General features: G+C 38.0%; 1 protein-coding gene across 10 annotated transcripts in view; it reads right to left on the reverse strand.

The window, feature by feature from the left end:
• Positions 1-17,525, reverse strand: part of ARID4B (AT-rich interaction domain 4B) — a 119,286-nt gene that overhangs the window by 16,420 nt on the left and 85,341 nt on the right. For 5 of the 10 annotated variants that reach the window (XR_014781464.1, XM_084794165.1, XM_084794167.1 and 2 more), the window contains exons 17-19: positions 14,698-14,955; positions 2,345-2,429; positions 2,004-2,042 (exon numbers count right to left, since the gene is read on the reverse strand). Coding sequence is in view for 9 of the 10 variants with exons in the window: in XM_084794165.1 (XP_084650291.1) it covers positions 2,004-2,042; positions 2,345-2,429; positions 14,698-14,955 (382 nt within the window). In the remaining variant the exon portion in view is untranslated. The remainder of the gene's footprint in view (positions 1-2,003; positions 2,043-2,344; positions 2,430-14,697; positions 14,956-17,525) is intronic. The other 5 variants (XM_084794168.1, XM_084794171.1, XM_084794170.1 and 2 more) reach the window with 5 other exon arrangements.

Raw genomic sequence — 17,525 nt, forward strand, 5'->3', positions numbered from 1 at the left:
AACATCAAATAATATATTATTAAATATTTAACAAAGAAAGGATCCCAGAAAGAAGGAAAAAAAAGTACAAAAAACTTCAAAATAAGCAGGCTTGATTCTTTTTAAGATTATTAACAAAAACACTGTGAGACAGAAAAACTATTTTGTATTTATAATCTAATAGTAGGGATCAAATCAGACAGGTAATTAAGACTAATGAATAAGTATTGCTAATAACTTGTTATAAATTAAAATCAAATCATAGATCCAAATTTAATATTTACAAAAAGAAACTCAATTTCAACATTCTTATATTGAATGTTCTCACTATAAAATACAGGCTGGGAATGACTGTGTTCTGCACTTTAAAATTTACAGAAGGAATTACATGCTGTGAAGTGACCCCTGAGGCAGCCTTCCTACTTCACTCAAAGGCTGATGTTTTTTTCAATCTCAATTAAACAAACAAACAAAAAACTAGAAAGACTATACAATTTCCTATAAGAGATGGATTTTTGTTTTGCAATTTAGGCTCTCTAAAGTGTGACTTAGCAACAATTCTAAAGTCCTGAAATATGTAAGTGATTATTTTCACAAAGAACAGTGCATACCTAATATCACATAACATGCGAGGGGACAACTACTCCCTTACATGTAACTGTTAACATGCAGATAGGAGCTATTCTCCAAGTGGGGGGTCATTAGCCCAGCAATTTCTGAGAACTTGCTAGAAAAGCAGGCCCCTAGAAACAAGATGAGTCAAGGTGCTGTGGATGGAATGTCTGAGTGTGTTCCCCAGGTGACTCTGGCACACTTTTTTTTTTCCTTTCCCCAAGACAGAGTTTCTCTGTGTAGCCCTGGCTGTCCTGAGCTCACTTTGTAGACCAGGATGGCCTTGAACTCACAGAGATCCGCCTGCTCTGCCTCCCAAGTGCCAGGACTACAGGCATGTGCCACCACACCCAGCCTCTGGTAAATATTTCAATAGTTAGCTCCAAAGACTAGTTCTAACTTTCAGAACATCCTAAGAAGGCAGGTGGAATGCTTGCAATGACTACTGCTATGTGATCTTTTTAGCACTTTACGACTTAATCTCAGAAATCATAGTGTACGATGCACATTGAAGGCTGAAACAATTCACTTCAGTCAAGTTCAAATACATTTTTAGTAGCAGTCAAAAAGATTCTACAACAATGGCTTCTCAGAGAAAACTTGAGTGAAAGAGAGAGGGAGGTAAATGCCACACCAAAAAGCAATATGAAAGAAACCTTTAAAAATCTGCAGATTTCCAGTTCACAAGCCTCTTTTCTTATGACAAAGAATTTTAACATGCATGGGTTAGTACAAAAAAGTGAACAGAAACAGCTGTTTAGAGAACATTTCTTGTGTATAACCCAAACACTGCCTCTCCCACTCATCTACTCTTAAGTTTGCTTTGTACAAAGACACTGGTTTTTTAAAGAAACATTTTAACAAATGTTCTTCCATTGCTAAAAACAATGCTGAACACAGAGTGATTTACATACTTTCCAATACGGTCCAACATTGAGTATGTAAAGGGCTTACGAATTCCTGAGTTTTAGGTACTGGATTTCCGTACTACAAACTGAAAACAGACTCAAGTTTAAGAGTGACAAAAGCATTCAACATCCAAGTCCCTAAAGCACCATGACAGCTCTTCACTAGAATAAGAAGGCTGAGTTTCAGTACTACTAAGCATGTGAACTACACACAGCAAAAGGCTATTTTTAAAGCTTTTTTTTTTAAACTTAGAAACCATGTTAATGATCTGGTTTTTAATAAAATATTTAGAAATATTTGTCTCACAATTATTGACAGTAATTCTATCATGCATAACAGAACAATTTTGCATGTTGAGGACACAGATCCTATAGTAACTACTGAGTGTGTGGTGAAAAGGGTATTGAAAACACTCTGGGCCAGTATCCAGTCAGATAAAGATGAAGAGACAGACTCTCCTCTGTCTTCAGACATCTCCTCTTCTCCACCTTAAATCTACTTACATTCCCTACCCGCATTGCTTGATGGCTCCTAGTTGGGAACTACAAGAGACAGGAAAGGTTTAAATGGATAAATGCAAAATTGGTCATAAGGCTTTATACACTGTTGAGGCTGAAAAGGCCTCAAAGGTCATTTAGCACTGTTCCTAAAACCTTTCCACAAGGTAACAAAATTAATTAGATCAAAATCTAATATTTTGTAAAGTGCTATTTCAAGAAAAGATAGCATGGGTGTAGCACATGCTGTCATATAGATAGTACATGTATGTTTAATTACTTTTTTGGGGGGGATGGCAAATGTACTTATCTAACAGCTAATGTTGTACAGCAAAATGAAGACTTACCTTTATTTTCTTCCGGTGTTTTATCTTTGGTACATTTTTATCAGCAGGTCTTACTATTTTATCTGCTTTAATCCATTCATCATATCTAAAATTAAAAGAAATGAGTATCAATATGTAAGCTATATGCCACAGAAGAAACTATACTATATTCAAATAGAAACTCGAATACTGAGTCCTAACATTTTACAGTCTTAAAGGCTTTTGAGGCTCTGACGAGTATGCAATCAAACACCAAAGAGAGTCAAACTGACTATCCCAAAGTCACCACAGCTAACCCCCATAAATCCTCCAGGTTCACTACTGGCTCCACTCAACTGAACCTATACAATATTGAGAAATTATAATGTTTTCTACACATCTGTTTTGCTCTTGAACAGCAGATAGGCATTTCCCCACCTCTAGACCAGCCAAGAAAGCATGCTGTAGTTAAGCAACACTCTGGTTGAAAAGACTCCTCTTGCAATTTAGAGAATGCAAGTTAAAGTATGGGGTAGCTGCTCATAAAATGCTAGAAAAACATTATTCTGTTAACTTTTCTGTGTTCTAAAGAGCCTCTTTCATATATTTTCAGACATTAAAGGGTCAATAGAGCTATGATGACTTCTGAATCCAATGTTCAAAGTCTTCAAAATTTTACAAGGTGTAAAATACTACTGACTACACTAAGCTATATACACCAAAGAATAATTTTCCATAAAAATAAGCTAGAAAAAAAAGAAACATTAAAAATTGTCACTCTTTTTGTATTCTAAAGGTATTTCTATTTGTTTATCTGCAATAATAAAATATTAAAAATTATAGCCCTGCACACACTAAGCTATGACTCCAGCCTTCATTAACATTTTAAACTCTGGATAGGAAAACCTGAAAATGTTACATTTAAAATGTCTTCATTATTACAAACATTCATAGTAAAGTAACAAAGGTCCTAAAGCCAGCACTAAATTAGCAAGATGTGATGAATAAAGCCTTAGGAGGCTAAGGGAAGAGTGTCATGAGCTTCCGGCCAGCTTGGCTACAGTGAATTCCAAGCTAACCTGGGTTACAAAGTGAGGCCCTATCTCAAAAAGCAACCACCCCTTGAGAAAAAAAATAGTTAAATTATACAGGACATTATTTGAGTAAACATGTTTTCATTTTATGACAAACAGAAGGCCTAGAAGTTATCTAAAACAACCCTTGGGTAAGTGTTACACAGGCCACCATGAAGCTGCTGACTCAGCTCCACATAGGATCACCCTGTGCTTCCTATTGGCTAAACCTGATGGTGCCCATAAAAGAGAGAATGGGGAGTTATAGGATGCATTCTGGAAACGCATCAATGTTTTTCTTACTAGTTACGTGGCCCAGACTGAACCATGTATAACACCAGCAGCCTAATGTAAGATATTAGCAAATAAAAACTAAGAGTGTTTGCTGGATATAGGTTCTGAGGCTCAAATATATATTACTTGAGAAAGCTGCAAACAAGTAGACACCTAGCATTTACAGTACCTTTTGCCTTCCACAGCAGTATCAAAAACTGTATTATGCTTAAGAAAGGCAGTTAAGGACAAAGGATACCTGAATGATAGAATGTTGGCTCCCCAAACCTAACATTCAGAGACTAGAGACACTAAAGTTTTATAAGAATGAACAGGGCATCGGTGGACCTGGAGTTTTAACTTCCTGCGAGGGTAAAATAGGAGAATCACTTGAGTTCAAGGCCAGTCTGGGCAACACAGCAAGAACCTGGCACAAGGGCCAGCAAGGTGGCTCAGCAAGTAAAAATGCTTGCCATGCATCCTGACCCAGAACCCAGAAAATGTGGAAAAAGAGAACTGACTCCAAAATGTTGTCCACCAACTTCTACACGCACACTATGGCATGCATAGATATATACATTGCACATACATATAACCCATAAATAATAAATATTTAAAAGCAAAACCAATTTTAAGCCAACAATGATGACACATAAGGTCCTACATGTGTAAACCATCACAGTTACTAATGCTGACTGATTCCTTCCAGATGCCAACGAGAAGACCTAACTAAATGAAAGTTACTCAGAACTGCAACATAAACCTGCAGTTCACCCTACACACACACACACACACACACACACTATTGTTAATATGTGATTTGAAAAGACACTAATGCGCTTATTTTAGAGATAACAGGAGTGAATATTTGGTACAGACAGAAAATGGAAATTTTAGTCCAAGTTCAAATACCTTTTGTTTTGCTTCCCCACAACCCCCAAGACAGCATTTCTCTGTGTAGCCCTGGTTGTCCAGGAACTTGCTCTGTAAATCAGGCTGGTCTCTTGTTTTGCTTTGAGACAGTGTTTCATGTAGTGTGGACTGGCCAGAATTTGCTGTGTAGTTGAGACTGAACTCGAATGCTGATGTTCCTGCTTTTGACTTGAGTGTTAGGATTATAGGAAATTAAAGTATCTTAAAACACTACAAAAATGTAAAGTTCAGTGTTTTTAAAGGAAGTGGCAAAAATGAGAAAAATTAAGAAATAGAAAAGCAAAATATTTTTAATTTTTTTCACTGGGATACTTTATCAAATAGGACATTTCTTTATCCCTCAAAATCCAATTTTAAAGAATACTAGAATTGCTGGGTATTGTGGTGCATTGCTTTAATCCCAACATAGGGGAGGAGGCAAAGGTAGGAGATCTCTGTGAATTTGAGTTCACTCTGGTCCACAGAGTTCTAGGACTGCTTGGAGCTACATAGTGAAACCTTGTCTCAAAGACAAGAAATATCTGAATGTTGGAGCTGGATGCATTAATGAACAGCTATAATCTATCACCCAGGAGGCCAAAACAGGAGGATGGAGAGACTCTAGGCTAACCTAGATTCAGAGAGAGAGACTCTTGTCTCAAAAAACACCAAACCAAACCAATATTAACAAACAAGAGCAAACATGAACAGCTTTGTCCTCTTGACTATTACGATCATCCCTGTACAAGCCCCGCCTCACCGCCCAAAGTTAAGTACTGCTTTAAGAGTCAACAGGAGGCAGCTAGAAGACAGCTCAGCAAATAAGAGGTACACAGACAGAGTCTGAGGGGATCTACATTCACATATATATACCCACACAGAGACACATGAAGACAGTAAAGATTTTAGAAATTATTTTAAAAATGTAAAGGAATTACATAGGATACTAACCACTCACAACAGTTAGGAAATAGGAGCAATCTAATTATTCATTAACAAATGAATAGTTAATGAAAATGTGGCATATATATATATATATATATATATATATATATATATGTAGTGAAATTTTATCGACCTATAAATAAAAATAGAAACATTACATATTCAGGAAAATGGATAACCAGAAATCATTACACTAAATGAAATAAACCAGGCTCTGAAAAACCACTTCATGGTTTCCCAAATATGCAGATTCTAGACTTTCAGTTTTACATGTATGTATGCCGGGGTATGAATGTGGATTATGAAACTAGAATCAGAATCATGAAGAGATATATTAATGGGGAGAAGAGGACAATAGAACACACGTGACATTAAGGGAGAGCAGTGTGAGAAAGGAAAGGAACCTAACAGGAGGGGCCAATGGAGATAAGGGAGTGAATGGAAGACGAATACCAATAAGAACAAAGTATGGGTGAAAACATCACCATGACTTTAGAAAAGAGAAACACAGTACAGGGAATCAAGGGTATGCATCCCAATATGGATCTCCACTGACCAGACCAGCACTAGGATTGTACCAGCAACTCTGGGCAACAGGTTTGCAGATGAATCCTTCAGTGCTAAGTAATCACATTCCTCCTCATCAGTCAGCATGCTTCACGATAAAGAGGCTGGAGGAACGCTATGGCAGGAGTGCCACTTGACCCACTGCCTCACACAGCAGTCTTGTTGAGCATCAAGCACAGACTCTGACTAGATGACGGTGTGAGGAAGCAGGGGGACACACACCTGTGCGCCTGTACCTCAGCTTTCACTACAAGTACCAAAGAACAGTGAGAAGAAAAGACTCACCTTGACAGGGCGTAAAGGAAGAAGGCTATTATTGTCGTATTTTGGTTTTTTTTTTTCATTCAAAAGCAAATATTAAAGAAAAGAAAATAAATATTAAACAAAATAGGTCTGATTATTTTAATTAAGGGGTGCAGTTCAGTGGCTAAGCACTTCCTCACCATGAGCAAGGCTCTAGGTGTGAGCCTTAGTACTGCCAAAAAAAAGGGAAAGGAGAGTGCTTAGCCTCAGTTTTTAAATTCCATTACATAACAATCTTATACACAGAACCTACATAAGCATCTGAAATACATCTAAACTGCCAGGCAAAGTACACATGCCAAATCCGAGAAGACATCTACTGAAATTACCTAACACAAAGGACTCAAGATGTTGTGTGGTCTATATAAAAAATGATCAAAATTTACATAAACAAATGCATTTATTCAACACATATCAGTATATTCGGCATGAAGTCACAACAAAGCTCATTTCCGCAAGAAACATAATTTAGCCTAGAAGATAATACAAGACAGTAGTTTTAAAGTAACGATACAAACCTGCAAGAAGCCATGTTGGATTTGGTCTTTTAAATGTCTTCCTAAATACTGACACATAGCTAAAGAAAACCATTCAGAGACCACTGAGTACTTGCTCTCACCAGAGAAAACAAGTTCTAAAAAGCTTTATGACTTTTGTTTGGCTGTGTTGGTAAATCATCTACGTAATCATTTGGCAATAATAAAAGCATCAGAATGTTAGTCTATAAAATGGTTATTATGCCCACCTCCACAGATCTTCTAAAACCCAACTTTCAAAGAAATACTGTGTACACATAATATACACTCAGCCATACCTTTATTTTTTAAAAAAACAAATTACATGCAGAAACTGATGTTTTAAAAACACTTTCAGAGCAGCTGAACATGGTGGTGCATGCCTTTAATTCTAGCACTTAGGAGGCAAAAATAGACAAGATCTCTATAGTTCAAGGCCAGTGTGGTACACACAGAGAGTTCCAGGACAGCCAGAACTACAGAATGAGATCCTGTCTTAAAACAAAGCAAAGCAAAGCAAAAACATACATTCAGAGCAAAACCAAGTTGACACAATTCTTAAAAACTACCTGAAATATATGTAAAGGTATTACAAAGAAAAAATAAACAAAAACAAATGATAAGCTATTTAGTTAAATATCATAATTCTAAAATAGAACTAAGTAATTTTTTAAAATTTGTTGACAACATATTATTAACCCTTCCCCAATACTAGTAAATCCACAGTGACATGCACGCTATTCTTCTTAAGTAAGAATAAAACAGCAGAGCCAGGCATGGTGGTACACACTGCTAAGACCAGCACTTAGGAGATGGAGCAGGAGGAGTGCAGGTGGTCACCTCCTAAACAGGAAGTTCAAGGTCAGCATAGGCTACATAAGACCTTATCTTCACCCCCCAAGAACATTAACTGCAGAATGACAAAAACACGAATATTACAGCATTCTTATATTTAAAATTTGTCACAAGAAGCCCTACAAGAACAGTATAGTCATTCTAACAATAACATTTCCTAAGCGTTCTAATGTTAGTGTAAGTGCACAGGCAGAGGTAACAGGTAAATGGCAAGAAAACAGCAAGGAGTGTGAACCAACATTAGACCACTGCAAATGGTTAAGAGCTGTAGCACTAATTGAACATTGTAATGTAGATACTAAGTTTTAAAAACATCCCCCAAAAGCTGAGTTTTTCTAACAACTGGTTAAGTTTAGGAAATTGTATTTGTGCATATTTAAACAAACAAACAAAAACAGATGTACTTGTTAATTTATAAATTATCATATGGAACATGTCCGGGTGGTTTTTGTTTTTGTTTTTTGTTTTGTTTTTCAAGACAGGGTTTCCCTGTTTAGCCTTGGCTGTCCTGGACTCACTTTTGTAGGCCAGGCTGGCCTCGAACTTACAGCGATTCACCTGCCTCTGCCTCCCAAGTGCTGGGATTAAAGGCACGCACCACCATGCCCGGCTAAGTGGGTGTTTTTTATAAACACCTGCCAATCTATAAAACTACTCAATGGGACAGGCCCAGATTTAGTCAACAGTCTGAGGTGAAAATACCAAGATTAAGGCTCTCTGGTTATAACTAATAATGGAATTGTTGGTATTTGTCATGAAGTTTATGATGATTTTCACTTGTATTCCTGAACTATGGTTAACTCAAAAGTCAGTGTCTTCTAAAGCAAGTTTACAGCTATTACCTAACGGGCCTTTAACTTTAAAGAACAAGAGACGGCTTCCAGAGTACCTGCTGTCTTTGTGTCACTACCACCATCATCTATCTCAAAGCAGGAGCACCACACTAAAAACCACTTCATCACCACACTAAAAACTTCATCACCACACTAAAAACCACTAAACGCAATACACCACTGAAGACATCAAAACAAAGGCAGACTAGAGAAAGAACAGAAAAACTACACTGGAAAGTAGCACTTCAGTAATTTTGAAACGACAAAAAAAAAAAAAAAAAAAAAGAGGAATGTTCTAAGGGTTCCCCATGAAATTTAATCCATCTCTCAGTTACCAACCAAGAGACCAGCTCAGTGTTCTCAGAAGTTACATTCCTGAGCTCAGAAGAGTTGATTATTTGAATCATGTTATTATGATTAGGAAAACAGGAACATCAAGTAACAAACTGCAAGAGCTACCAGAAGAAAAAAATAAAGCAAATTAAAAGAGAAAACTTCAAATACCAATAAGAAATAAAACACAAAATCATTAAAGGAAAGTAATTAAAGACACGTGTAGCTGCTGCAGCCAAGCAAAGAGTGTCATGGAAGGAGTAACTAGCTAGATGTGTTGTAACACCTCTGTCAAAGCAAGATAAGCGTGCTAAACAGTAACCCTGCTAAATTCTAGTCTAGAGGCATGGGATGCGGGCCACCCAAGTGGGCTTACCCAGAAATGAGAAAACAGGACAGATGCAAACAACATGTCAGTTCATGGCACATCTGTGTATGCAGGCTCAAGACAGGATTGGGGTTTTTCAGGCTGGGGCGGGGGGGGGGGGGGGGGTGTTGTGTTTGTTTTGAGAAAGATGTTAAGTGTAAGTCTTACAAGTAGTGGGATTTGAACTGATCAAGAAAATGGGCCGTGTCTTTTACAATACAACATCTAGACAAGCATGACATAAACTTGTGGCTAGAGGTGACAAACACAAAGCATGATTGTAGCTGAAAGCAGGGAGTTAGTATAAGCCCTAAAATTTTTCTTGTTTTAATTTCTCCATGACACTAAAAATCGAAGTTACTTGCTGAAAGTGAAAAAAGGGAAGAGTTTGGGCAGTGGGGGAAAAGTATAAACAATATAAAACAGTCTTCTAAGAAAATAAGAGAGTGAACAGGAAAAAAAAAAGGAATAAGGGCTCACTTGAGATTCACAACCATTAATTTCAGATACTAGCAGAGTAGCACACTGAATTTTACTTCAGACAGGATCAACTGTTCAAACAAGGGCTCAAGGAAGGGGGAAAGGGTGTTTGGGTTCTATTGTTTACATCAGAGCACTGTTATCATCAACAACAGAAAAGTAAAAGAAGAGCTGCAGCTCAGATAAAGTGATGAGAAGTGGCCAAGAAAGACATAAAATACAGAGGAAACTGAGGGCTGAGGGGGATGAAATCTATGGATTATAAATCCCACTAGAGCAGTTTTCCTTACTGGACTGGAATTCTTTTCATAGACATCATCTTCTTATCATCCAGTGCTAACTACAGTGTTTGGCATGCAGTCAGCATTCAATGTCTGTTTTCCAAATAAAGCCTGATGACAGCAATTAAATGTGCTCAGAAAGTAAGGCTGAATTTATCACCATCTTTTTAAAAACTTTTTAAAGTTACTGTACAAAGCAATGGCAAGTAATCCCTTCATACAATACTTCATAATCTGCCTCCCTCCATTTGCTCCTACATGCAGTTTTTCTTTCTATATTTCCTTCTCTCCAAGGAAAAATCTATATACCTATAGAAATAGTATTAAGTATAATGCTATTTTCAGATTTCTCTAATTTCTAATATAAAATTATTTTTAAGTATTTAAGAGGTTATAGGTAGGCATGGAGCTGGATACCAGTAATCCCAACAGTAGGGAAGCAAAAACAAGAGAATGAAGCCAATTCCATGGCTATATAGCCAGATCCTGTCTCAGAAATCAAAGAAAAAGAAAAAAAAATTAAAGTTTTACAGTTAAGAACCTCTTCCCAGTCCCTCTAATGAACCAGTGTCAGTGTGCTGCAATCACGTATTCATTTATTATACACCACACACCAAAGCAGCTCAGAGGCACCTCAGTTAAGAGTGCACACAACTCCCTCCAGAGAATCCCAGCTCAGGTCCCAGGACAGATGTCCGGCAACTCACAACCCCCTGCAACTACAGTTCTAGAAGATGCAATGCCCCCTTCTGGCCTCCACGGATACCTGCACACAAGCAGCATACACTCATACATACATACATACATACATACATACATACATACATACATACAAAAAATAAATTCTTTTTTTAAGCCAAGTAACCTAGACAGCTCTAATATACCCAGTTATAAAAATATATGCCCATGTTCAATGACACTTATTGTATATTTTTTAGGGGGTGAAATAAAAAGTCTGTACTATATAATCCAGGCTGGCATCAAATTCACAATTTTCTGCTTCACACACTGAGTACTAGGATTACACATGTAGCATATATGCATAGCCATATTTTCTAAAATAAAGCCTATATTTATTATGACAAGGACAATTAAGATAACTATGCCAAGAAGTTCTACAAAATATTAGCATCACTAACACACACACAGAGAAACACACACACAGTATCTTGTCTGTCTGTCTGTCTGTCTGTCTGTCTGTCTGTCTCTCTCTCTCTCTCTCTCTCTCTCTCTCTCTCTGTCTCCTCCCTCCCCCCCCCCTCTCCTATTAAAACTAGTTAAAGCAGGAGCTAAAGAGATGGCACAGTAGTTGAGAGCACTGGCTGCTCTTCCAGCAGACCAGAGTTCTCTTTCCTGCACCCATGGGTGATTCACAACCATCTGTAACTCCAGTCCCAGGGGATCCAGTAAGAACTTCTGGCTTCCATAGGCACCACACAAACATAAATGCAGGCGAAACCCTTCTACGTATTTTCTTAGATTGATTTTTCTCTCCCAATTAAAAAAAAGTTAAAGTATGATAGCTTCTTATGGCAGTGCTGATGGGGTTAAAGCTAGGGCCTCACATTGCTTAACAAGCACTCTACCACTAAGCTACAGCCACTCATAGGAATATAATTTTTCAAGACTTTATAAAGATGTGTTTTCAAAAACACTGTTAGTTTAAATTATTTTAATCCATTTATTTTATTTTTATTTACTTTTCTAGATTGAATGCTATTTTTGGAAGGGTTGAGAATTATCCCTACAATGATTTAGAACACTCCAAGTACCTTGTGCCTGGTGATTCTAAACCATTTGGCAGTAACTTAATACATAATCAGTATACCAGAAAGCCAATACTAGTATTATGTCACTTGGGATTTAAGTTCAAGAGCTCTACATTTAGTTTAAATAAATTTAAATAAAATAGTTCTTATTCTTCCTTGTAACAAAAAAGAAACAAAAACTATTAAATATTAAACATTATCTTTGTTTAAAATGCTCTGCAACTATAAAGTGGGATATGAACAATATTTAAATTTATGCATCTCAGAAAAAGGAAGACTATAGGAATCAACAATAAAACTTTTGTATACTAAGATATTATTTCCTTCAAAGAAAATTCTCCTTACAGGAACTTTCAGATAAAATATACACATAAATGGCTCCATACAAAATTTCCTAAAATGTTCTCATCATGAAACAGTGCGACTGCCAATAAAGCTGTTTTCATGAACCTCTGCACATAAACTTCATGCCTGACATTTTCTAATGGCAATGTAGATGACGCTGGAGACCCCTAAAGTTGAAGAAATAACTGAAGAGCTGAGAATGATTTGCTGTAGTCCTTTAGGTTGGATTCAGACATGAAGAAACAACAACAATAATAAAAGTTTTTGCTGATTTATCAGTAAGACACTCTTTGGTAATTACTGCAGAGAACAACAGGGACAGTGTCATGCTCACTAAAAGGAGAGTGACTGTTAACGTGCTGAAGTACAGGCCTGTCCTCTATGCTGCAGAAGGATGCAGATCCACCCCAGAGGTCTTCATTGAAAGCGTTAGGTTCTTCTTGCAAAGTTCTTAGCACAGAACTGCTTGAGGCGAGGACAGCATCCATCTTAATAATATAAGCAGGACTTGCTGGATCAGGTCTCGCCTTTCTGTGTCATTACAAATCTGAATGCCTCCACTTAAAATCTTCCTTCCTTGTATCAGTTTCAACACTGAGACACTGGATGGATAGTCTTTCTACCTTCTGCAACCCAAGCACTAACAGAAGTATGCCTTTCTTTGGTCAATCTTTTCTTAAAAATCAGAAAATCGTAACGGTTTTACTGGTTTTATTTTTTTAATGCATTTAAATTATGAAATAATTTCCTTTGTGTTATTTCTTATGCTTTTACTTAGGAAGCCAATTAGTAAAGATAATCAAGACCTGCCTGCTGTGAAATCTGAACAACACCTAGATTCTAATAATCGGTCTAGAAATTTCAAGCATTTGATATAAGCCAAGAGGAAAAAATCACCTCTATGTGGAAATCAGCAAAGTAACTAGGGATGAAGAACAGAAAGAACAGCTAAAATTGGCAAGCAGATCTCTCTACCCTGCGGTGTGCCTGAACCTGGGCTGCCTCAGCTTTCAGGCTCCATAGTCTACACTTAGGTCCCGAGGGAGGAAGCAAGACCATCTTAACACCTTTATTCAGGAAGATAAAAAATGCCCAAGATTAAAAAACACTGAACAAAATACCCTCTTGGGAGAATCTAAGGTTTCTAGTATCAGCCAGTCTGTCAATGAGAGAAGTGCCATACAATAAAGACAGAAGAACCAATAGCTGTGAGGACAGACTGCACACAGGAATACCATGGACCATCTGGCAGAGTCTACGCTTCAGGACCAATACACTTCAAAACACTGGTAAGAAGACATTCTTAAATCCATACCATTACTATCTTATTGACCAGAAATGCAGTCTCTGAACTCCTTCCTGACTTAAGTTGCTATATTCTCCCTAGTGTTATAAAAGTCACACATATACACATTTATATAAGTATAAATTTACATTTTCCTCAACTTAGAAAGAGGGTCAAGCTAAGTCACACTTACAGAACTCCCTGCCGTTACAACAGAACAGAAAGTGTGCTACTAAGAAATGGTGAATTTCAAATGTTTTCTTAAAACTTCCCCAACCATTAAATACTGTGTTTGTGTACATATGACAGCAGGGAAAGTGTTTGGTGGGTACTCTACCCATAAGCCACACCTCTTACCCCAAAATAAATTTAACTATAAAACCTGAAACTATAATTTTTCCTCGAAAATACAAGGACTTCCTTCATAAAACCATCAATGAAAACAACTGACCCTAATTTCAAGCTCTAACTATTACAGGCTAGACTCACATATATAATCTCATACGTAACAATAAACATTCCAAAGTTAATGAAATTCCTGTCTTAAAAACTTCCTTCTCACTTGTGGATAAAACTAAAACAGCCTTTTCAGATAAAGTCCTCAAAATTATGCAAGATAAAAATCTCAAGTCACTGACCATACCCATATCCAGACCTCTGCTTTGCCTCTCGTTGCCTGGACTCAGGAGCAGTGGGCAGATGCTCTCTCTCTCTCTTAGCACACTTGCTGCTGTTGCCAGCTATGGTTTCAAAGATACAAGTAAGTCCCTAAGACTTCTGAAAAGGTAGCAGTGCAGCTGCTGATAGTAAGGTCTTTTAAGAATCGGTGATGTTTCTGAAGGAATTCCAACTCTGCAATCCTTGCCTACTGAAGGGTGGTGTGACGGCTCAAGAGACCACACAGGAAAGTGTGGGGATCTGACGTGTAGAAAGCACGCAGCCCGGTAATGATATGATGAAGCCGAGATGTGAACCCCACTCCCTGCGTGCGGGTTTCCTATCGCTTCCTTCCAGCATATGCTCTAGTAATCTGTATGTCTACACCTACTCTCTTCAGATGTCCGTGAAGTGCTGAGAACATGCAGTAGGGTGGTGGGGTGCCATGAAGTGAGGCATTTACATGCTAAAAGCTTGATAGCCTTAATGTTAATGTGACCTCCCTTAGAATACTAGTAAGTCTGTAATTCCTTATGTAAGTTTTTAAATAGAAAAGTATTTTAGAAGTGTTTGTAATAATCACTAGCTGAAACTCAAGTTACCTCACATTCCATCCGCAGTAATGCACCAAGTAAAGGACCTCTCCACCTTCGACATCAGAATCTTTTATACTAGCTTCATACATTTTTTGATTTTTCCCTCGTCCATACCGCACTTGGACTTTCATGCCTGGTGGATAGCACTCAAACTCCTCTTCCTCATTGTGGTCATCATCATCTTCATCCTCGTCTTCTTCCTCATCTTCTTCCTCCTCTTCTATGTCTTCATCATCTTCATCTTCTTCTTTATTGGTTTCATCTCTTGAAAGGTTTAAAAAATTGCAGTTAATAAAAGTTACTTCATATGAGTTTCAGTTCCAAACCAATATACTGATAAAAATCGTGGCTGTGATTGTTCCAGAACAGCAGGTTCCATGAGTATAAAGTGCTCTGAGTTTCAATTTAGCATTAAAAACTAAAACCTGTATGAGTGGACAAGTGTCAGAAAGATATATTTAGAGGAAAATGAAGAAGCAAAAATAAGTCCATTAAAAGAACACTTCCTGTACTGCAATCCCAGTCCTGGGGAAATGATGCAGAAGGATCAGTGTGAACTCAGAGGCCAATCCAGGCTACACAGAAGGACCCCGCTCCAACAACAGACACACACACAGAGACAGAGACAGAGAGAGATGAAGACTGACTGATTTCCACCCGACTGAAAGCTGTTTTGAACGACAGGAAGTGCGTATGGCTGACTAATCATTCTCTCATGTTTTACTATGGAAGTGCTTTACAACTCAGGTTACATGTGTACACACACACACACACACACACACACACACACACGCTTCATTGCTGTTCACACACACACACACACACACACACACGCTTCATTGCTGTTTTCTAACTATCTTATTCCAAAACCACTATTTCCAACCTAAGTATGTTTAAAGGAAAAAATATTACTAACTGCTGGCAACTCCTAGTAAGACATGGTCCAACCATATCCTCAAATGTTGAAGTAAATGAAATATAATTTTAACTTTTCACAGGAGTTTCCCACTATGGTCACATGAGTATCACATCTAGCTATGCAAATATCACAATTTCTGCTCTTTGCCAGACATTTACTGAACCTTTCTGTCATAGATTACTTTAACCTCAAAATTTAGAGGCCAACTCCAAATATAGAAAACTAAACAAATTATCCTAGAAGGAGGAGCTATTTTTATTATCTCAATACCACATAGCTTCTTAAACTGGGCATTTGTATCCCTCGTCCCCGCTCCATTTTTTTTTTCTTTTATAAAATTGCAATTTTGAGACAGTCTTATTATGTAGGCAAGCCTGGTCTCAAACTTGTGATGTTTCTGCCCCAGCTCTACAGTTCATCACCATGCCAACACTCATGTTCTTCTTACATTATCCATAAATCTGTACTGAAAAGATTGAAGAAAATCTCCAGTTCTGAATCTTTCCAATTACCAGTTTTACATAAAAAAAATTTCAATGTGAAATTTGGTGTTATATTTAGGCAGGTTGTCTGCTTTGCAATACAAGTACACTATGAACAAGTCTCTCTAACAAAGGATCTATTACTTCATAGCTGGAAATGTGTAATTATAAAAAATAAATACAGAACAGCCTGGCAGTACTAACTTCATCTTTATACTCTTTTATAAAAAATGTGCCTCAGCTTTCATGTAATGAAAAACCTAACGGTTACACGGAATGAAAAAGTGAGTTCACAAAAGTACCAAATGTGGGGAAGATTAAGCTTTGTCACAGGTGGAAGCAATCTTGGCGGGCTTTACCCTTGGGGCACCCCATGAATACCTTGTGACAGACTGTTTGGAGCCTTCTTGGGCTTGGAATTCAGGAAGCCGACCTGGGAACCCCACCATGGCTACTGTTTTCCTAATTGACCCTCTACAGGAGAAGGAGACCGCCCTTTGCATGTGACTGAAAAGGTGGGGAGGAGAGAACAACTAGTGCAGCCCAGGCGAGAGCCTGGAGGGAGCAGCAACTGGGCCAGACCAACACGCGGGACAGAGAGACACCTAAGGACCCGTCCCATAAAACAGATACTGGAAGGTTCACTCTTTTGTCCCTTTAACCTTTTTTCCTTCTTGTGTATGCTAGTTGGGTTGTATAATAAAGTTTAATTGTTAAGAAACAGAGCCAACATCTGGTGCCCAACGTGGGGCCCAATGGGTTCCACAGTTCCTAATGGTATGAGGGAAGATTCAATATTCGAAGGTGTAGAAATGCTTGTTCAGATACCTGATATATATGTGTGTGTGTGTGTGTGTGTGTGTGTGTGTGTGTGTGTGTGTAGTTCTTAATTTTTTTAAAAGAGAAGGGGGATGTGTGGCAAACATTAAGCTTTGTCACAGGTGGAAGCAATCTTGGCGGGCTTTACCCTTGGGGCACCCCATGAATACTTTGTGACAGACTGTTTGGAGCCTTCCTGGGCTTGGAATTCAGGAAGCCGACCTGGGAACCCCACCGTGGCTATTGTTTTCCTAATTGACCCTGAAGGGAGAAGGAGACCGCCCTTTACATGTGACTAAAAAGGTGGGGAGGAGAGAACAACTAATACAGCCCAAACAAAAACACAAAGGGAGCAGCAACCGGGCCGGACACGCGGGACAGAGAGACACCTAAAAACCCGTCCCGTAAAACAGATACCGGAAGGTTCACTCTTTTGTCCCTTTAACCTTTTTTCCTTCTTGTATATGCTAGTTGGGTTGTATAATAAAGTTTAATTGTTAAAAAACAAAGCCAACAACCAAATATATTAAATCTGAAGTGGCAGCTCAAGCCTGTAATCCTAGTGCTCAGGATGCTGAGCCAGCAGGATCTGTAGATCAAATGCAAGACAGCAG

This window comes from Acomys minous (assembly GCF_964271855.1).
Source record: "Acomys minous genome assembly, chromosome: 9".
In the NCBI taxonomy this organism is placed as follows: Eukaryota; Metazoa; Chordata; class Mammalia; order Rodentia; family Muridae; genus Acomys; species Acomys minous.